Here is a 23,732-nt window from a genome sequence, read left to right on the forward strand (position 1 = left end):
TTTGTAGCTTCTACCTGATGTAAATCTTTAAACTGTTAACTTGTCAATCAATCAGATTTTTGCTTCTCCTTCTCTCTAATAAAAATATGTCCTCCCAAATGAAATTGCCTAATTGGGATGGAACACAAAGGCAGGAACTTCATTTTCAAGATACACTTCATCTAAGGATTTTGTTGACTAGATTACATCGCTTTTCAATTAGCTGCCGTGTTCACAAGCAGAGACTTAATCCACAGTCATATAGCATGCTCTTGTTTGATGGGGCAAAATGGAAGGTAAAAATAGTGTGAGAAGGGTTCACAATGACTTTGATGGTGAATGTGGGCAGGGTGGAGAAAAGGAGATAGGTGAAAGTCAGAAAGTGAAACTGTCTGACTAACTCATCAGAAATGGGAACAGCTATAATGAAAAGCCAGTTGCATCCAGCTCTCACTTCTGCTTAACACTTGCCAAACAGTGTTTCACATGGGCAAAGATTTCTGTGATGTACCTTTGTGTTCCCTGGATTACTAACTCTAGTCTGATGACCCACAGATAAATCAGCTGCAATCCAGTTATCAGCATGTTTTATTATAGATTTAAAATGCAAACTACTGTGTGGAGAAACAGGAAAACAGTATACATTGAAAACAAAGGCTAAAATTATGACACCAGGAAAATTTAAAGGTCACCTTTTGGTAGTCATCCCTGTAGCTGCAGCTGCAGTGACCTCTGCTTGCCCTGAGAAATCACCAGTAGGCCAAACTTTTACAATTTCATTTTCTACCTTAGTCTGCCATGATTGTCCCAGGAATGAAGCGGGGGCAGAGAGGAGTCATTAAGGAGAGTTTCACAGTGGTGTGCTGGTGAACTAGCTGTCCAAAAGGAAAATGTGTAGTGTTTGCCAATTTACATGGTACAAATACTCCCACCATAGCCAATTTCAAGAATGCCTATAATTAATAACCAGAATGCAACATTCCTGAAAAGTTAATAATATGCACTTATAAGCTAGCACCAGCCCACTCCAGCACATATTGCCAATTGCTTATAACACAACAAAGATCAAGAACACCAAGATTTTATATGTGTATATATATGTATATATGTATATGACACACTTTAATTTCCTGAGAAGATATGCAAATGCAACAGAAACAAGCTCTCCAAGTCTTTGGCCCTGTAGCTACTCAGCAGATGTTTTTTAAAAAAGACTTACTAGGAAACAACTTGGCCTCAGGCTTAGCATGCTCCTGAGCAAATTTTGTTACACAAAATACAAAAAAAAATTCTTTTAAATAGCTTTACATGTAATATTATTTAACATAATTCAGCTTTTCACAAATACCCATAAATATTTTAAATTTGTTTACAATGCAATACATACCTTTCAACAAGAACCTGCAAGTAGCTAATTTAAGAGCCCAAAAATTTTGAATTAGTGCTATTTATTATTTTTAGAAGTTAGCGCATTTGAGTAAGATTACTAAGATGGGCTCTGCAAAGTGAAGAGGGGAATTTGGTTGGTATAAGGCCTGAGCAGCATCCTGGGTTTCCCTGATCCAGGCAGGGAAAAAAAAAAAAAAAAAAAGTTTGCTGGTAAAGGAAAGATCTGTTGTAGCTTCACTCTGCTCACCTTGGGCTAAAGGGGAATACGCTTCTTGAAAAGTTACTTTGCTAAATTTTAGAGTCTTATAACACAATAGCAGAAGTAACAATTCTAAAGCTGAAACAGTGCAATGCAGTGGACAACCCATTGCCTCTTGTAGTCACTTGTCCTATGATTTGAGGCAAGTTGGCTATGCTATGCTACCACATTCTCATCACTAAAATTTCCCCCAAATGCCTGCCCAATTAACTTCATAGAATTGCTACCTGTTATATGAAAGCACTTTGCAAACTGTGGAAAGCTAGCTAAAAATACTAAATCATTACATGACATAATCCAGTAATGGTAATACCATTCTGGGGTTAAACCTAATGATTACCAATGGTTACTCTTTCTTTACAATTAGCAATGTTTAAACACACACACCAACAGTAAGTTCTCACAGAGCTCTACGTGAGGGTTCGGAATGACTCCTTTGATAAGGCTTTTTAAAGCACCATGCATCCTGAGGAAGATAAAACAAAGAGAAATTTCCAGATAGCGTACATTCCATTTTATGCCACTTGTACCTCTATTCCAATAGTTCTCAGAGTGTTCTTTATCTTCTAACACCACCATATCTAAATAGGGTATGGTAGGCATATCTGTGGCCATCCTATCAGTCTACTTTTTACTGGGAGGACCTCAAAAGACGGGAGTATGAGAAGAATGAATTAGAGCAGCCCAAGAATATGAGAACAAAGTCAGGCTACTGTCCCAGATCCTTTTTGCATACCAGGTAAAACCTCCAAAGGAATAGAACTCCATTTTTCCACTCACGAATTCAAGATTTAGACAGAGATTCTTTGAAAAGCACATGTCCTCTGTCATCCATATTCATTTTATCATGGATTAATGAAGTATCTCTGCAGATCCAACCAAAAGTCTTTGGCTCTTCCTCTGAGTCTCGTTCAGATAGGCATGATAGATGAAAATTCACATACAGAGGAGTTCTGTTTGCATTGATTTTTGTAGACAGACAAACCCTAGAAATTGAAAATCTTCTCCCTCCAGTCCACCCACTGGCACCTCTGCATGTGCTGAAGGGAATGGGATCAAATCAAGTCTCTAGGAGATGAATTGGGGATTTGCTAGTAAAATGATACCCCAGTAGGTATTATTTTTTAGAACCTGATACTCAGAGTTGAATATCAAGTCTATGGTATCCCCAACATGCAATTCATAAGTCCCTCCTACATTCTGGATTTTGGATTTGTTTGTTAGAGTTTGTATCATGTCTTTGTTTTTATACAGCCGTACTTCAAAAGGAGCTACATCATTGTAGTTTGCATTGGGAGCCACTTGGCCGTAAATTAAATATAAGCCATTCTGAAGTATCTCCAGCTTCCAGTCAGACACCTTATTCACGCAAGGAGGTTGAGAAGATGCCATTTGCCATTTTGAGGGTAATGGTCCTATAAGAAATATACAAGGGAGAAAAAAGATGAAAGCATAGTTATTTCATTATTTCATCCTTTTCCAGATTGTAGATTTACCATGTACATGTTGTTTCTTTACCTGATCTACACTAGTTCTCTTCTAGCAGAATTTTTCTATTTTAAGTACCTATCTACTCCTTGTTTTAGAGAAATTGAAAATCCAAAGGGTGTTTCTTGCTTGGAGCATTCTAAGGAAAAGAATTTGGAATAGAAAAATGAGTTAGGTGACTCAGCATCTCTTGTCGATTAATATTCGTGGGAAATAGAAAGGAGAAGAAAAGACTAATGGAGAAAGAAATCACAAGCCAAAATTTTGAAAGCCAGGGTTGGCAGTCCATGCTTTTCCATGCATTTTCTGTGTGAATACCATCGGCTGTTTATCACTTTATCAGTGAGGCTTTCCTTAATTAAGCTATATTAAGAAGTGTTCTCCTATCACTCTCTCCTTTTACGTTGCTTGAGTTTTCTTCATAAAGTGTGTCAGTGTCTAGGATGTTATAAACTAAATTGTTCATTTGTTTATTTTCCATCTTGTATCACTTTGAATGTAAAATTTTTTAGGACAAATATATCTCTATTTTATTCATTCCCGTATTTTCAGCACCTGAAAATGTCCCTGGTACCTGGTAGATGTTCCATAAATATTTATTGATTGAATGATACTTCCATGTTCCTGAATTAGGTGCTTTGTGTCTAAATTATGACTCTTCTCCTCAGTTTGTAGGTATATATAATTTAAGACCTACTTAGGATTCATTAAATAAACCCCCCAAAAATAGCTATTGGTAAATTTATGAGTTTATAAATAGAAATAACTTGACTATTTAAATATAAGGATCCCTAGCACAATACTGTCCCAACAGGTAAAGAAAAGGTAAAGACTTAATCATTCATTTTCATTAGCACATATGAAATTTAAATGTTTGTTTACTTGGTTTTGCACATCAGTGTGATCTCACAGCCCCAGGAGGTGCTTTTACTACCCAGAATGCTTATCTGTTCTGCAATTCTCCATAATTTTTGTCCTTTGTCCCGTAATTAAAAAAGGAAACTTGATGAGAAAGCACCCTGGAAGAGGTAACATTTTTACTTCAATTCTCATTCATATGAATGACTAATGTAAGACTCTGAAGGTAGATTCTGGGGGACAACAATTTTGTAGATTCTAGAACAAAAGGCAAAGTCACCCTGTATCGCTAATGAGCTCAGAGCCCAGTAAATTTCTTCTTCCTTGACATGTAATAGGCAATAGGCAGGTCACCAGAAAGAGGTGTCATTGACTTTCCTATTTAATTCTGTGAAAGGGGGTCACTTAAAGACCACCTTAGCATCACTTGAGTTTCTCAACTTTTACCACATCAAGGCAGAATTTCACACATTCCATGCATTCCATTCCACTTACTGGCAAAACAAAAACAAAACACAAAGAAAGAGACAAGCAAAAGGAAATTGTCTAATTCCCACAAGCCAAGGAAACCTACTGGTTTAAACTATATAGGAACACAGGGGTTGCAGAGTTAACTCTAGAAATGGTCTGTTCTCAACTGAAAACGTATGTTTGGCCTGAAACCTATAAACAACTTTAAAAAATGTATTTATCTGAAATTTTGCGTGCATTCTAAGAGTCTAAGTCTCAGGGTAACTGCAAACTGTGGTGTGTTTTCTAAGCAAATATCAGGTGACTACAAGGGAAAATGACTCAGAAGCTAAGCTTAGAAGAGAAAGGAGTAGAGGAAATGGCCACTCTTCCAACTCTCATTGCTCTTTTATACATTTAGAAACAACAATGGCACTCTCTCGTATACTCCTCTGGACATTAGCAACGTGTGAAACGTGAGAAAGACTTTAAGGAAAGGTTGTAGAAATCTGAAACTTGTTGTGTTTATTAAAACACAGAATTAAAAGTAGATTCCTAGATCTCAGATTCATAGATCAGTAAGAGAGATGTTCATTCCTGGCTAGAGATGCAGCCTTCAATATAAGCTTTATCAGGACATGGGCTTCTTTTGCCTGGTTTACCTCTGAAAGCCTCAGCTCTTGGGAAACTGCCCAGTATATGATAAGTAATTATATGTAGTAGCTGAAAAATGAATGGAAGAAAATACAGGTTTTCTTGAGATCACTGACACCTGCCTTCTTTCATCAAAAACTAAGAAAAGTAAAAGAGAGACATGCACGATAGGTTACTCACCAAACTTAGCCATACAGGGCTCTTTAGCAGTCTGTTGGGGAAAGAAAAGATGAATTGATTAGGATGATGACAGTGTCATTAACTTTTTTGATTGATTTATTTAGAGCTTTGGATTCCTGAAGCAAACTACTATTCTATAACCATAAAAAAAACCCTCCCTTCAACATGTCTCAGCCCTCTCAGCTTCCCTTTAAAGTTGAGTGGCTCCATCCTTTACCTTTTATTACGTAGCTTCCCCTTTGGGTGTTTTAGACAAAGGTCAAGATCTAATTCCATTACCTAATCTATACCTAAAGGACAACTATTTGATATTGGACACCCCCTTCCCCCACCCCCGCAGCCTTGGACTCTAAAAGTTTTTCAACAAAAAGCAGTTTCCACACCCCAGTGACTGAACGAGGTTATCTATTGGCACAGGAAACGAAAATAATGAAGCTTCCGTTTATGTTTATTTTTATTTAAAACAGTAAATTAAGCCCTAGAAATATTCACAACTCAGACTGATGAAGCCACCCATGTATAATACTTAGATAACTACATGTCATATACAGTATCTGAGATAGCCTGAAAAACAGTTCCAAGTTTCAGGCTATTGCAATATATGGCAGTTCACATGCTACAAGATGCCATCAGTGTGTGGTTAATTTTACAAATACAGGTAGTTAAATGCTAAATGCTCAAAAAGACTTTGTATAAATTAAGGCATAACCACAAACATTTTTTGTATCATCCAAAGTTTGTTGGTTTCCTAATGGTAAAGTGCTTAAAAGACTTTTTGAACTTAAAGATGTTGCATATTTTCCTTTTGTAAGATTTCTCTGGCTGCTATACTAGGAACAAATTAAACAGAGGCAAGGACAAATGTAGTGAGACTAGCTAAGAGATCATTACAGTCATTCATCTAGGCAAGAGAGCATGGTGCCTCTGACCAAGGTGCTAGCTGTGGAGATAGTGATACTTGGTTGGAAAATAAAGCCAACAGAAGTTCCCGACATGGATATGGGGTAGGGAATGAGAAGAGACAAAGATGACTCCAGGTATTTTAGGCCTGCATAATTGGAAAGATAATTATCTACTAATATGGATAAGATGTAAGAGGAATAAATGGGGAGGGGAAAAATCATGAGTTTGGTTTTGGACATGTTAAGTTTGTGATGCTTATTATAAATCCAGGTAAGTGTGTCAAGCAGGCAGTTGGATACAGGAGGCTGAAATTTAAGGAGCTCTGGTGATATACATTTAGGAGCCTTAAGTTCCTAAGTGATGCTTTAAGGAGTGAGATTGTGTGAGACCATCAAGTTAGTGGGTGTGGATGGAGAGGCATACTGGGGCGTTGTGATGTTTAGAGGTCAGAGAATGAGAAAGAACAAGCAAGGGACAATAGAAAGAAAAAGTTGAGTCTGAAAGGAAACTAGGAGAGTCTGATGTTTGGAAGCCAAGAAAAGAAAGTATTTCATGGAGGATGAGTGATCAGCTGGTGTCAAATGCTGTCAATAGATCAAGTAAGAAGAGTACAGTGAATTGACTGATAGATTGAGAAACATGGTAGACACTGGAGTTCTTGACAAAATTAGTTTCTGTCATATGTGAAGAAGGCAGAAACTTAGAATAAATTTAAGGGTAAATGGGAAAAGAGAAGCTGGAGGAATTTTGCTGTAGGGAGAGCAGAAAAAAATGAGTGGAGTTTGGATGATGATGAGAGATCAAAGAGGTTTTTGTTGTTGTTGTTGTTGTTATGTTTTAATATGAGAGAAATGACAACATGTTTTTCTATTGCCATTTGATGGAAATGTTTCTGTAAAATGGATGAGGCATAATATGTAAGAGCAAGGAGAGAACTGTTGCAGCAATGTCCCTGAGTAGGTAAGATAGGATAAGATTTAGTTCATAGATGGCTTGGATAGGTGTATGGACAATTTATCCACAGTGATAAGGGAGAACAGCAATATACCTGGATACAAATGCCAACGAGTTGTTGATACTGGAACTTCTTTCCTCCCTACTTCTATTTTCTCTTGAAATATGGAGGCAACGTTATCAGTGGAGAGTGTGAATGGGGAAGAGTTATTAGATGTTTGAAGAGAAGCTAAAGATGTGAAATGATCCAGTAGAGGAGAGTGAATGGACGGGAAACGTGGGTTGTTTCGAGAGCAACACTGAAATCCACTTGAAGGCAGTGGCTGTGAATTTAAAGTAAGACCTTTCAACAAGTTGTATGTTTTTCTTCAGATATATTCAACAGTGAAAGACACAGAGCAGTTGGATTTAATCAGCATTGGAGGTTTTCCATAGTCGAACTTTTGTCATTAGAATACAATGGAGATAGACACAAGCAAGTGGGTGAGTTTATATGAAGGAGGTGTTAAAGCTATAGATCTTAGAAGTTAGTTGTGTATGGAAAGAAAGAGAGGCATCCATCATTGAATGATAGATTGAAAATTAAGTGGTATGACATGTTAAGAATATCCAAAGATATGTTCTTCCATTTTAATCTATATTTGTTTGTCAGGTAATTTTTCAGTCATGACACTCAAAATCATGAAACAAGGTAAATTAACATATCAAACTTCAAATTGCTGTATCACAAAGTGTTAAGATTAAAAAATAAAATAAATGCATTTATCAAATTATTAAAATATTATTTTACTTATTTTAGAAATGTTTATATTATATATTAACGCATTATAGAAAATATAACATTTTGGTGAAAGCGAAGTGGTTCTGCATTATGAGAGCTATGTTAAACATATTAGGCTCACCCTTATAAATATATATTTTGTGTATCTCTTTAGTGTACATATTATTAGTACTTGTATATGGTATAATAATTAGCATACAGATGTTGGGAATTATACTGAAAATATGTTATTGAGAGGGAGGTGCAATCAAAAAGTCTGAAAGTCACTATTCTAGGAAATAAATTTTTTGATTCCCTACACTTGTTTTTTCGTTGTTGTTGTTTCTTGTTATTTTTTTGAGACAAGGTCTCATTCTACTGCCCAGGCTGGAGTGCAGTGGTGTGATCTCAACTCACTACAGCCTCATCCTCCTGGACTCAACCAATTCTCCCATGTCAGCCCCCTGAGTAGCTGGGACTACAGGTGCATGCCACCATGCCCAGCTATTTTTTTTGTATATTTTTGTAGAGACAGGGTTTTTCCATGTTGCCCAGGCTGGTCTCAAACTCTTGGGCTCAAGCAATCTACCCGCCTCAGCCTCCCAAAGTGCTGGGATTATAGGCGTGAGCCACTGTGCCTGACCTCTTGCAATTATTTCATCCTCATTTTGGTGTTTCCTGGAAGAGATGTTGAAATTCAATTTAGTTCAACACATGATAGGGACATGACAAAGACTCCCTGAACCCCAATTTCCTCATCTGTAAAATGGGAGAAATAATAGCACCTAGCTTGTTGAAGTTGTTGGGGTTAAATGAGGTCGTTTTAAAGAAGGGCTTTGCCGAGATATCCTGCCTGGACCTGTTCAATAAATATTAGTTGTTTGGGTGATGATGGTGATTGTAATGAAGAATTGAACTACAATTTAAGCACACATATTCCCAACATTATACAGCATCGTAAGCACGAGAAACAAATTTGATTTTTGGTCCTTGCCTCTCAAGAAGTTTATAATCTTTCTAGAAAGACATGATTACACACCCAAAGCAATTTGGTAACAATCTAAATATGAATGAGTGCCAAAATACATGCCACAGATAGTATCTGCACCATCTACTAGCATGTATGAGATGTGTTCAGAGAAACCTAATGCCATAGACAACCTAAGGACAAACTAATTTCCAGAGTCAGAAATTCTGGATAATATACTGCAGGCTGCTTAATGTCTATTTAGTGCTACAGAGACCATCACTGTGATACTCTCTAATTATTGCCACCACTAAAAATCCATCTAATTGCAAAATCATCAATTTGGCTATGAGATAGTGTCTTTGATTGAGAGAGTGATATAGGTAGGCAAAGAATATCCATATTGTTAAACGATCTTGTTAAATTTTTGCCCGTTATTATCTCATTAATAGTAATGGGGCAAATATTAATCACTACCATCTACTGGGAGCCTACTATATGTCAGATACTCTACTGTCTCATTAATCCTTACCACAACCCTATACAAACTAGCTTGCTCGTTTTGCCGATGAGGAAATGAGGATGAGAGGCATTAAGTAACTAGCCTAAGGTCATGCAGCCAATGAAAGGCAAGAATGAGATCCACACCCAGCCTGTCTGGGTCAAAACTCTCACCCTTACCACTCTGTGGGAGAAGTTTCTATTTATAATTCTACTGATGTTTGGAAGTAGTAAATACCCACTTTTAAAGACACATATGGCTTAGTTATTTTATCTAGAAGGATCAGTTGCTTTTGTAACCTCATCTTGATTTAAGGTTAGATTTACATAGTTGGGCTCAAAATGGCCAAAACAATCATTCTCTCTCCAAATCAACCCTAATCAAATCCTCAGTGAAATTAAAATCTTCTCTGCTTTTAAGTACAAGTACAACTTCCCCTTCTGAAAGTATCCTTCATTTTATTGAAGCGGGAGACTCTGCTGAACACTTGATTTCTTAGTGGTAACTCCTGTGAGGTTATTTTCACTGAGGGATTGACCAAACTCCTTGGACTCACAGCTATCCTTTTAGTTAAATATTTTCTCAAAGAAGAGAGAAAAAAAGAAAAAAATTGACCCAAGTAGTCAAGCTTCCCATCTAACACTTTTTAAAGTATTACACTTTTTTTTTAAGTGTACACTTTTTAAAGTAGTGTCTAGACAATCTGGAAAGTGGGACTTTGTGTATAAAAACTAGGGTGGAGACCAAAATAAAACTTCAAGGTTCATGGGTATTGTGAGAATGTGGAAGTGGCCACATCATAGTGACTCACTATCTGCCAGCCCTTCAGACCTCTCTTCCAGAGATATTTATTTGTGGTCAACAGGGAAAGGGAAGTACAGGTAAGTGAAAAGTGAAATGTAGAAGCTAATATCATGCATGGTGGGCCAGGCCACTGGCTTTTCCCATAGAAACAAATCCTGCAAGTTTCCTGTCAGAACAATATTCTAAAAACATTTTATACTTCCCTAAATTTGGAACAAACTCTGGGTTATCTTTAGAGGCAGAACCTTTCACTGAGAAGCTGGATCTCGGAGAGAAAAACCAGAATCAGAGCTCAAACACCTGGGACTAATCCAGTTTGATTCTGAACAGAGGTGTCCTAGATGATCTGGCATTATTAGACTTTCTCTTTCCCTTTGCAAGAACTACTGGGTGCCTTTGGGAAAGGCATCTGTGCATTCATTCCCAAGTCGTATGTAGGAACTGATGATGCCTATATTCAGTGTTCTTCAGGGTTATCAGGCTAATTAATCTTATAATTTTTAGAAGAAAGAAGCACTTCCAAATTTAAGTTATTGCTATTCTCACCCTTCCTCTTCTTCAGAAATCTAGACACTAAGAATTTCTGACAATTATTTCTTTCAGCTTCACTGACCCAGAAAGTTCACACTTCTGCTTGATACATTTCTTGAGAGAGCAGGGTGGTAATTAGAAATGCCTCAGTTGCACATAAGCCTCGTATACAGTTATGAAATACAAATTAATGGGCTACTGTGGAAAAATTGGCCAAAGCTATACCTACTCGAAATTAATATCCATAGGAGACTGCTTCCTCCTGCATCTTTTCTCAATTACTTTTACTTATCTTAAGTGGTAGAACTATATCTTTGAAATCTTCGCTGATCAGTTCCCTTAAGAAAAATGTTTCTGCAGTTACATTTCAACCCTTTCTCAAGATGGACATATACCACTTTATTCTACCCAAAACTTCGAGTCTTACAATTTAACCAGAAATAGGCTAAATCCTGAAATAAATAAAGCATTTCTTATTTTCTTTTTGGTCAGTGCTATATGGTCAACTGTGAGGAAAGTTTTTTTAGTAAAGAACCAAACTTATCTCCATTCCCAGTGTACCATCCCATTCTCTAGGCCCACAACTTGGCCTGCATCTCAATGGGAAATTCCTGACAAGCATCAGGGGCTTCCCAAATAGATATGGGCTTTCTCCTTCCTCCATGAAGTCTCCCCTGATCAACTCAACCTAAAGTCATTGTTCCCTGCTTTTGAATGGCTTAGGCATTTATTCTTCATACTATCCCTAAATAAATTCCTAATCACTGCATTTTATAGCTAGAAGAAACATCATAATAAATCCATTCTCCTACCACCAGTTTTTTTTTAGATAAAGAATCTGCAAACTAGAGAGATTAAATGTCTTTATCAAATTTATACAGCTGGTTATTAGGGAGACCCAGAACCAGAATCCAGATATTCTTACGCCTAGCTCAGGGCCACTTCCTTCCTCAAAGACACACAAACCACCTGTCATTTACTTAATCCCATCTTTCACTATTTTTTTAAGTCTTTTCCATAAATAAGACTATAGCTTGCATCCCATTCCTTGATATTCATTCATATTTTTACCTTTTTTATTCTACCAAGAGCTATAGAAGAGGGAGAGAAAAATACTCCACAGGCCCCTGTCAATTGGCTTAACCAATTCTCTCTATCTAACTGAGTTCTGCATCTAACATTTAGCATTTTCTGATACCTTTTATCTCAAAACCTTTAGCTAAACTTCAAAAGCCATGTCATGACAATATTAGAATTGTATTTACATTATGTATATGCATCTCTTCCTCCCAACTATTGCTAACAATACTGAGTAACAATGATAATAACTAGAAAAACAAATAGAGGATTATAGCAAATAGCAATCTTAGGTACAATTGCCTCCTTACCTCTAGTTGGAGAAAAATAAAGATTAGCCAACTGAAGGAGCAAAGAAAAAGGAATATAGCTATTGAGCAAAAGAGCCACAGCTTCCAGGATGATCTCTGAGCTCCTTGAGTTCTTGAATGACTTAAAGGCATATTTTCCAAGTGGCTCAAACACATTTTTGGAGAAATAAGAGCTGTAGAAAACAAAAATTCACAAGTGATGGGTGAAGGATGCAATGTCATGTTTTGTAGCAATATGGTAATTAGTAGTGGGTGTGGAAGGCGGAGTTTTCCTTCTGTCACTGTGTTAGAAAATGATACTCATAACTTAAGTGCTGACTTTCATTTGGCACCAGGTCAAATACAACAAAAGGAACGGAAGGCTGAAAGTCAACACAAACTCAGAACATAGAAAAAAAAAGCACGAGGGAAGTTCAGAGGGAAAAAATTTCTCTCCTAAATCAAAAGGCAGTACAGTGCATGTGTAGAAGAGCCTTGGGAGAATAAAGTGGTGTACTCCCATCTAAGATAGTATTCCATATTATTTCTAGATAAGAAAATTACTTTTTATAAGAAGAAATAAAGTTTGAGATTAAGACCCCATCATACTCCCGATATCATGTACATGAGCGGCAGTCTTAGGAAGTTGGAGAGGCTAGGATCTGTAGTTTGGAAAAAACAGAGTTTCAATCAAGTCAGCATCTTATATACCTTAAATATATACAATTTTTATTTGTCAATTATACCTCAATAATCTGGAAAAATAAAATCTATACTCTTAAAAATGTTTCATCAATTTCTAGTGTATGGAATACATTCATTCTGAGATATTCTCTAGAAAATATTGTGTGTTACAAGAATTTAATAAAAAATTTTAAATACAACAAGATCAATTTTATTTTTCATCATTTTTAAACTCTGATAATCTAGTTCTGGCATAAAAAGTTATTTTACAGAAGGATATTTTCCTGCATCCTGCCCTCAGCCTGAGCTTATACTCTATTCCAAAAACAAACAAACAAACAAACAAAAAACCTTGGGTTTTCTTCCTGGGCCCAAAAATATGGATTTACTACAAAATTGAGGAAGTCTCCTGGTTCTATGGACCTCAGTCACACAGGCTTTTTTTTTTTTTTTTTTTTTTTTTTGAGACGGAGTCTCGCTCTGTCGCCCAGGCTGGAGTGCAGTGGCCGGATCTCAGCTCACTGCAAGCTCCGCCTCCCGAGTTTACACCATTCTCCTGCCTCAGCCTCCCGAGTAGCTGGGACTACAGGTGCCCGCCACCTCGCTCGGCTAGTTTAGAGACAGGGTTTCACCTTGTTAGCCAGGATGGTCTCGATCTCCTGACCTCGTGATCCGCCCGTCTCGGCCTCCCAAAGTGCTGGGATTACAGGCTTGAGCCACCGCGCCCGGCCCACACAGGCTTTTAAATCAGATAGACCTCAAGAGCAGAGGCTGGCACTGCCCAGTTCCTACCTGCTCTGTGGCTTTAGGCATGTTACTTGAGTTCTCTGAGTTTCAGTTTCCTTAACTGTAAATTGGAGAATATTTTCACTTTATAATGCTTTTGTGGAGAATGAAATGAAGGTGAAAAGTTTATGCGTTCCTTAAATGTTAGATTATCTCTTCTCTACCCTCTTTAGAGATGTAGTGAAGGTTAATTCAATTATTAAATCCTAGAAAAGAATGAGCATTCTTTATCTTTCCCACAAGATATAATTCACCTAAAGTTTACTTAAACAAATGGAAGTAGAATGAAAGTATTTTGGAAAACCTATTTTTTAATCTAAGAGAGAACTGACGATTTATAAATTAGAAAAAAGTCCAGAGATTTAACATCCTCATTTACAAAAAAAAAAAAAAGGAAACTAAGGACAATAGAGTGTGAGTAGTGTCTCAAATCACTACTGACTAGTTAAAGATGGAGTGAAAACTCAAGCCCACAGATACTGCTTTGTATTCCAACCATTTTGTCTTAGTACTGTACTATTTGCAATATTATTATCAATATTTCTCTCTGAACTGTCAAAATTTTAATTTGGGTCCTATTTTACCTTGATCAATAAACTACTTCTTAAGAGACTAGTCACACAAAAATGATTTTTCAACACAAATGTATTTGTGGCTCTGTACTTAGATGCTGCAATGCAGGGATGAATAATAAACTTACTCTAGAAAAAGACGGATGCTTTGATCCTATAACCTGTGCACTTGCATCAGGCCTGGAATTCATATACACAAACACAGAACTTAAAATTGGAAGTTAAATTATGTCCTTCCTGTTTTTCTGATCTGCCCCTTTTCCTGTCTCCTCTCCAAATTTTTGAGGGAACTTCCCTGGCTTACTACCTTAGGTAAACATTTATTCACATGAGAAACTGTTCTAAATAAAATCCAATTCCTCCTTCCGTCTTTAACCACGGTTAGGCTCTGGGATATCCTTATTATTTTAACCTTATGACAGTATCTTAAGAAAGATGACGTACTTACCTCAAGAAGACTACATTCTAGGGCCTCTTTCCATGAAATACGATTTGGAAATGAGGAAACTTCAAGTTTAGGCAGGTTACGGTAGGGAAGACTTTCTGAAATTCTAGAGCAATGAGTCACAGTTGGCACGATTTTGGTGTAAGTTATCAGGATTGCATGATATATCGCAGGATTTGACAAGAGGTAAATGAGCACCAAACTCAAGCTTCGGGTTTGTGGTCCGTCCCTTGCTCAGATACTTAAGCGTAAAGTTTTTTTGTTTTTTGGGTTTTTTGTTTTTTGGTTTTTTTTTTCAATTAAATCCGGCAAGTAAATCCATGTCATTTACTATCTGCCCACTACTGTACCAGGAGATTTGGGGGATATTTTTAAAAGTAACAGCTGCCCTGGCCAACATGGTGAAACCCCGTCTCTACTAAAATACAAAAAAATTAGCCAGGCCTGGTGGCACGCGCCTATAGTCCCAGCTACTCGGGAGGCTGAGGCAAGGGAATCACTTGAACCTGGGAGGTGGAGGTTGCAGTGAGCCGAGATTGAGCCACTGCACTCCAGTCTGGCGACAGAGTAAGACTCCGTCTCAAAAAAAAAAAAAAAAAAAAAGTAACAACTGCCAATGAATTTGCCACCTAACCAAATTGAAACCTTACCACAGGGAGACAGACGCCCAAATTCATACTATCCATAAGAAAGTGCCTGAGAAAACAGACCTTGATAAACTGAAACCGTTGAAACAGCGGGTTAGAAATAAACTGTTTAAGAAGAGAGAGGAGGGTACTATTTCTTGAGGGTATGATAAAACTTGAGAAATAAATATTCAGAGGTATAAGCATCTGTAGAAATTAAAATAAGAACTCAATATAAACAATGACAAAATCCTAAATTTTTTAATGAACCTGGTATTTTTCATTCAAGGGCTGCAAAATAAGAAATTCCAGGAAAAAAGGTCAAAGAAAACCTCCCTTCTATATTTTCACATTGAAAAAAAGGATCTAAGATATGTTGGATTAAGCAATTTGAACTGCATTCACGGCTGCTTTGAATTCAGAATTAATTGTAGAACAACATGGTTTTAGTTCACTTATTGACTAAATTACCTTAAAATGCATTAGGCACTTACTGTTTCTTCTCTGTGTACAAATGATTACATTTGAACATCAAACAGCCCTGTATTCTCTATTAGAATGATGAACTATCATATCTATTAGAATGATGAACTGACATTCAGGAAGATTAATCGTTTGCCCATAAAGGTAGAATAGGGATTGAATTCTCCTTGTTGGGTCCCAAAACTCGTATTTTTTCTACCTCTTTATGCTGAAGTATGTCAGGTACATCCCACGTAGAGTCAACAGATTGGAAGATATATTAGTCTGTAAGAGGGCGTTAGGTGGACATCAGTTTCCTCCAAAATCTGTTAGTACTCAGGTCTGCAATCCTCACCACATTCCCCTAATACTACCGTTTATCATGACTTTATCCTTGAGATAGTGTATGGTGTAGCATAATCAATCAGAATTTTTCAATACGTCAGAACTCAGTGAGGAATAATACACAACTAATTTTGTCTACTCTGGATGTCAGAGTATTTATTGTCATGACAAATAGGGCTCATTTGACTTGAAGACACATAGATGGATATATACAGTAATAAATAATGGGAGAAAATACACAGACATGATCTATAAATAGGGTTTTAAACTTGGAATTTTTTGAAAGAAACAACAGTGTCTGTAAAAATTAATAAATGCCTACTCCATAAAGAGAATTATGTACAGTTCATTATACATAAGTAGATGTATGTGTATTACATGTACATATTATATACATACATACACATATGTACATATAGGTACAATAAATTCTAAAAGATATACGAGGACTATATCAACCTTCAGATCATCCTGTCTATAGAACTAGTAACAATCCTAATTGGGTTGATCTAGGAAATAGATCAAATTCAAGTGGTGTTTTGATTTCACAACCTGGGGACTCTCCTCTGTGCCCCCACATTGTGTTGCCTTGTGCTGTCTTTTTTGCATGTCCACTTTTTTGGAGCCTTTACCAAATTCTTTATTGTTTGTCTATGTTTTACTAGCTCAAGTACAATCTTTAAGTAAAAAGTCTAATGGCCAATTTCCATTAAAGCCTTTCTGTGCTAGCCACCTGCCTTACTACTAATCATTTAGAATGGCTCTGTGATGTTATAGGTCCCTATCTCTCTAGTCTGAGCCCTCTATGTCAGTGGCATGTTGTTTTGGGTGGGTGTGTGTGTGTGTGTGCCCTTTCTGGACTAATGAGCATTTTGTATTTTGGCCACAGGAGGAGCATCTTAAATACTTTTTGATGGGAAGAATGACTTGCTGCTTAGGATCTCAATGAAAGCATTGGCCATTCTGCAATATGGCATAATACTTCCTATTTGGAAACCATCGAATATCACCCTAGAATCTGTAATGAATGAGCATTGCTGTTAAATTACATCTTGCCCAATATTGCATAGATTGCCATAGAATTATGTATTTTACCTATCAATCTAGTTGAATTAAAAGGGTCTTAAGACTCTTGAGATTAAGTATTCTCCCCAAATCTGAATTTGGGGGGACAGCCCTGGATGAGGGAATAGAAGAAAAATATTTTCCCTTTACTCTTCTATTTGGTTTCCCCCTTTGACAAGGTCCTAAAATTTCCCCGTCCAAACTACTACATACCAGCTTCAGTAGAGAATAATCAGCACATCCACTGCTTTCAGCACCCAACTCTGACATGCGTTCATATGCTCTACAGTCTAAGACATTTTCTCATCTGGTTTTCTTTTTTTTTACATGATCTTGTGCCATTCATATGATCTTGTAGCCATTTGGTTAATAATAAATTTGTTGGTTTTGGAACCAGGAACCTAAATAAATAAAAGCCAATTTTTGCTTTTCTATATGAAATGATTCCTAAATACACAGGACATGTTATTTCTCTTGTTTATTAAAAAAAATTATTAAATGCCTTTTCTGTAGCAAGTACAATGTTAAAAGTTTGAATACTGTTAGAAAAGGGTCAGTCCCTATATTAAAGTTTGTTATTGTTTTGTTTCATTTTGCTTTGTTTCTTTAGGTACCTGGAAAAAGAGACAAATATACAAGAGCAGTACAGAGAGAAATGTAGTAATTGGGAGAGCACCAAATACCAAAGGAGATAACGTCTGCATTGAGATTTAAGTTTGCAGAGAGGTTATTCAGATGGAAAACCTCATATTTCATTCTCTTAAGCCAATCAATTACTGTTTCCATTAATAAAATTGCTGAATAGCATATGATATATAAATATATATAGCATATACACTATGCATCATATAAAATATAAATATATATTTGGTATGTATGTGTGTATACGTGTCAGGTATTTTATTTGGCAATGGAGAAATAAAGAGAAATAAGACAACGTTTCTGATCTTAAGGAATCCATCATCTGGTCATTGCTATTTTCTTACATTTGAGCATTTCAAAATTGCATGGAAAATATGTTTGCAATCACAGATCTTCTTTGTAGGGCCTTATGTAACTTCCCCAGAATTACCAGGTAACGTAATTCAGGTAAGAATTGGCCAACCATCTAGAGGTGTTCAGGCCAAGCTACTCATCTATCCAGTTTGGTGACTCTAGTTGTGAATATAGTAGAATATTCCTCTATAATGAGGAAATTTCGAATGGTATGCCAGTGGAAAAAACTGACTCACATGCAACATTATAGAATGCTGTTTGGTGGAATGGTGCCAATGGAACCCAACAGGCAGTTTCTATTTACTAAATGAAGAACAAACGCCCCAGAGGTGTTACATATGAAAATTATGCCAACATAAGGTCCAAAGTATATTATGTCTTCATTCTCTCAATAAGCCTAGGGCAAATCTCTTTGGCTGAAAGCAAGAATATTCCCCCTCTCCACACGTACGCAGCTTCTATATCTTATCCCATGAATTCCTAGATCCTGTCAGATATCAGCCTCTCTGATTGCAACACTGCTGAGTGGTGATTTCAAGCATCAACCATAAAGAAAAAAGAAGACAGAAAATGATAGAGTAACAACAAGGAAACAAATATGTATTAAAGCCATGCTCTTTACCAGGTGCCATGTTTTAAAGTTTCAACTCATGCATTATTTTATTTAATCTTCACAATAACATTACCCAGTAGGTCTTATTAGTTCCGTTTTACACATGAGAAAATTGAGGTTAAGAAATGTTTAACAACTTACCCAAGGTCATACAATAAGTAACATTCAAATCAAGATCAGTTCAACACCAAAATCTATTCTTTGCATTGTGTATTAATGCCTAAATGAATGTCTGAATTTGGCTTCAGAAGAGAAAAGATTTTAAAATGGGGAGTAACCAGCAAAGTTAAGGATCTTTATGTCACTTCTGAATATGACATCAACCAACATATTTTTTGAAGGAAAAGTTCTTACTAAATACACATATCTTTTTCAAAACAAGCTTTTTTTTTTCCTCCATCTTCAATTTTATAATTCTTCCTCTTTTTCCTCTTTAATCTTAAAATAATTCAGGCTTCCAGATAGAACCAGATTGTAAATCAAATTTTAAATTAGTGTTAAGGTATTAAATGTGTGGGAAATAACAAATGTATTTCTTGCCACAAACATTTTCTCATGGCTCAATTTTTCTTAGAAGTAAATGATGCCAATTGAGAGAAAAATCCTTTATAGTCCATTACTGTTTATATCACACCCATTTATTTAAAATCTTATCTTTCACATTAGTTTAAGGATGAGAGTAATATCTAATATTAAAATTTGTGGATAAAAATTGGGTCAGGGAGTATTAATTAAAAGATAAATCTAGAGCCAAGTAGAATTATGGAAACCCAATGGAGGGGTTAATTGTGGTAGTTTCATTGTAGAAGAAAATAAAGCTCTCAGACAGTTCAAAGGGAAGAGGAGTGAGACAAGAATTGTGGTAGCGTTGACAGATGATTTCAACAACCATTAGGGTCACTGTGGAAATGTTGAAAACACAGAAATTGGCATGAGATTCTATTGATTAAAACAGTATCACAGCAATGACAGCAACAACTAACACTAACTGAGCACTTTCTCTCAATGATGTAGGAGTTGATTAGCCCCAAAGAAGGACTTGACCATGCTGATTTGAAGTCAACCAATGTACAAGACCACTTTAGGTTAAAGCAGGAAATATGCAAATTCACCATCAATTGTATTTACCACAAATGCTTAAAGCATAGCATGTGGTTTTCCAGTGGATGGAGGGCCAATAAGAGTAAATAGCATGGGTTTCTGAATTGAGTGATCTAAGGAAAGGAGAAGTGGGTTCTGACTCCATTATTTCCCTTTTCTGAATCCAGCCTGCCTGTCTGCCACAGTCTCACATAGTGGCTTGGAGCTAGTGGACATGACAGGCCAAACCTTCTCAGCTCCTATTGCCTCTCAATGTTTCGAGGTAGTGGAAAGAGCTCCAGGGCAGCACCTTGATGAGGTAGAAAGAGCCCATCCAAGGGGTCAAGCATTCCAGGATCTAGGTCTGATTCTGTATACTTAGCTATGTGTGACCTTGACCATGTCAAAAAAAAATAGTTTTGGACGTTAATTTATTTATCCATATATATGAATTGAAAACTCTAAAGCCCTACACAAATGTGGGACAGTTGTTATGCTTTTCTGTCTTTGCAATTGAACTTACCAAGCCACTTATTTCAGCACTTATTTCATATTTGCTATAAATAGTTTCATGTGTGTTTTCCTGTGAAATCCCTCCACACACACACACACACACACACACAGATATGCACGCTCACACACACACACATTATGAGATCAAAAATGAACTGTGTATCAGCCAAATTTCTTAAGTGTTTATTTAGCTGCTGTGTTCACTTATATGAAGAAATTGACAGAGCACAGAACATTTTGGACATTTGTTGAGTCTAAAACGTGAGTGTATAGATTGGATCCTTAGGATGTTCTTTTGTCATCTTGTAATCCTAAACTGTAAAAGCTGAAAAAGATTAACTTAGTCCCTTCATTTTTCCAATAATGGAATTGTGGACACAGAAAAACTACTCAAGACTCTTGATGAAACAAACTGGTACTATTTTGCTAAGTAATTAAATACTTACTTAGAAATTATTGCAATAAAATCACCCTAGTAATTGATAAGGATAAACACATTCCAGGTTTACTGAAATAAAAAGTTGCCAAATAAAAAATAAAAAAACTAGTTTTCCTCCAATTTTCAAATAACACATTGTTGTACTAGGTACTTGGGAAAATAGGGGGGAAATGTAGAAGATAAAGACTATACCCTTAAAAGTATACAAGCCATTAAGGGAAACAAAAATTGAATTCCTACAATAAGTATACTTCCTTTAAAATAACATTTTAACAGTATAACAGTAAGAATTTTGGAATATCTAGAAAAGCATTGTAAATCTTTGTAAGATATAATCTCTTTGTAAGATATAATCAAAGATATAACCAAGTAGCTATAACCACTGTTAGCATGCAGATTGAATTAATTTTTTTATTTTTCTGTATCTATAAAACAAATAAGAATTACAATCTAAACACAGCAATGTAAATACAGAGAAGGATTTACTTTTTCAATAATTGTTGCCAAACTTCACTTTTTAAAAATTTACCCCAAACCATATACAGCCTATCAGTGTGAACTTGCAGCAATTGAGGAAAAGGTGGTATGGATATGACCTGCCTTCTCTTTTCCTCACATCCTCTGTGCCTAGTCACCAGCTCAACATAAATGGCAGAGTGGGCACATGCAGAGGCGGGAAAAGAAGACTGCTCAGGCCAGTGAAGACCATCAATGGAGATTTGGAGTCACTTTACTCGGCCATGATCTTTTTGGGTGACCATTAAGTGATCTTGGGTGTGTATTCATTTTATATTGCTGGCATAACAAATTGCCAGAAATGTAATATCTTGAAACACCACCCATATCCACAGTTCTGTAGGCCTAAAGTCTGGTGGACTCCACTACATATTCTATTTAGGGTTGCACAAGGCTGAAATCAACATGTTGACCAGCCTGGCCCCTTATCCAAAGGCTCTTGAGGAGAATTGGTTTCTAGGCTCCTTCAGGTAGTTGGTAGAATTCAGGTCTCTATCTTCAAACTAACAATTCCAGGTCAAGTCCTTCTCCTGGTTTGAATCTCTGTGACTTGTGGCATCTCTCTAACTTCAGTCATGAAGTTATTTGCTTTTAAACCCCTTGTGATTACATTGGGCCCATCAGATAATCCCGGGTAATTTCCCAATTTTAATTTCCCATAATCTTATTACATCTGCAAAGTCTCTTTGGCCATGTTAGGTAATATAGCCAGATGTTCCAAAAATTAAGGTGTGGACATCTTTGAGTTGTCCTTCTGCATACTAGGATGCCAGCCACCCCTCTGTTGCCTTCTGATGCCAGGGATTGCTTGAGACAGCACTGCTGCATTGTCCCTCCACTCCCAGTGGATTTCCAGGAGTCCCTAAATGCAGGTTCATCTTTCCCCTGGACAGTCTTTTGGGATAGGTGGTCCGTTGCCGGTTCCATGATGTGGCCTAGACACCTGTTAAATTGATGTTGTTCCTGCCTCGCTCCATGGAGCTACAAGGCTAGAGTGGGCAATGAAGAGGAAACATCCGCTCTCTGACACGCCACATTGAGCAACTCCACAAGAAGGCTCTTCCTCAGAGATGCTCTTCCAATATGTTCCCTTGTTCCATAACCCCTTCTTCCCCACTCTAGCCATTTTTATCAATATAGGAAAGGGAAGTTGCTAGAATATTTGATGGAATGCCCCTCTTTGTAAGACATAACAGGCAGCTTTTTTACATACAAGTTTAACTTAGAACATAACATCCATTTGTGTATCCTCGGCTGTAAGCTGTCTCTGTAGTAATCCCTGCACCAGTCATCAAAGGGTAAGGCATTGAAGAAGAAAAACATGTGTAGACCTTTGTTACATACAAATTTAAAATCATACTTTTCATATAGTTCCATAACCTACTTATTACATAGTATGACATAACTGGCACTGTTTAAGTAATATATAAAATGATATTTAATAGATGCATGATATCCACATTGAACGTATATAGTAATACATTGTTGGAAAATTTTTAAAGAATGTTTTAATATTCAGGAAAATAAATAGTAATATATAATCAAGTGTTTCCACATGGACATGTCTTCCTCTCCTTTGGTGTCAAATGGGTAAAAAGAAGGCAATAGATCAGGTGGGCTCTAACCTCTGAAAACATGATTAGGGATTGTAGCCTATCCTCAAGCTTATTTCCTGAGCTCAAAACTGGGCAAAACAGGAATTCAAGTGTGAGATGAGAGTTTGGTTAGAACAGATGTCTAAGCTCTAACTATTGTTCCCTCTGAAACACCCTGAGTCTTTACAGAGAGGAGATAAGACGGCCTAAACGTGATTGTCAGGAGGCCCAGTACTGTTTTGCGGTTGAAAAAGTCTGACCATTACAAGTTGCAGTTCTTCCAGTTTGTATTTGAGAAGGGTTCTCAGTATGTTTCTTTCTTGGTTTCTTACTTAAAGGAAGTTCTTACCCCAAATTAGGTTAATAAGGATCTTGCCTTATGGCGAGAATCTGCTTTCTATTATGAAAGTGCCAATATCTGAGAGACAAACCATCCTTTAGATCTTCTCTTTCTTAACCTTGTGCTGGCCAGTTGTTGTCATACTCTAAAATTCATCCACGTACTACTTCCTAGAGAAACCATCTCCTGGCCTTTTCATCTTAGTTAAATGCCTCTTCCATGTGTTCCCAGATCCCACTGTGTTTATCCATATGATAGCACTGGTATTACCACAATATAATCACCTGCATACCATCTTCTCTATTTGGGTATAGGCCTCTAAAGGCAAGGAGTTGTTAAAATCTCCTAACACCTGAAACCCACCTAAGGCCTGGATCATAGAGGAGGCTCAATAAACATTGAACGAGCAGATGGATGGATGGATGGATGGATGGATGGATGGATGGAGGGATGGATGGATGGTTTTACTAACATTGTATCACCACGGAGCAGCAATCAGACTAGATTCAGCTTTCAAGACTTAAATTTATATGTACTATGTTTATATAACTCTACCTTGACTAATCATCTATAACCAGAGCCAAGTTTACGTTGAATGTTTTGTTTCACA

General features: G+C 36.8%; 2 protein-coding genes and 1 long non-coding RNA gene across 4 annotated transcripts in view; 2 read left to right on the forward strand and 1 right to left on the reverse strand.

The window, feature by feature from the left end:
- The window catches only part of LOC139357608 (uncharacterized), a 51,674-nt gene extending 31,348 nt beyond the window's left edge, over nucleotides 1-20,326 (forward strand). The window contains exon 3 of the long non-coding RNA XR_011611120.1: nucleotides 17,641-20,326. This is a non-coding gene — a long non-coding RNA (uncharacterized lncRNA). The remainder of the gene's footprint in view (nucleotides 1-17,640) is intronic.
- The window catches only part of LOC105484432 (uncharacterized), a 334,675-nt gene that overhangs the window by 307,100 nt on the left and 3,843 nt on the right, over nucleotides 1-23,732 (forward strand). The window lies entirely within an intron of this gene.
- On the reverse strand, nucleotides 568-12,455 carry LOC105484429 (TNF superfamily member 18). Its single transcript, XM_011745982.3, is given in 4 exon segments — nucleotides 568-3,042; nucleotides 5,258-5,288; nucleotides 12,067-12,368; nucleotides 12,371-12,455. Coding segments are annotated over 4 exon segments (765 nt in total). The 3' UTR covers nucleotides 568-2,695.

Source organism: Macaca nemestrina, chromosome 1, assembly GCF_043159975.1.
Source record: "Macaca nemestrina isolate mMacNem1 chromosome 1, mMacNem.hap1, whole genome shotgun sequence".
Classification (NCBI taxonomy): Eukaryota; Metazoa; Chordata; class Mammalia; order Primates; family Cercopithecidae; genus Macaca; species Macaca nemestrina.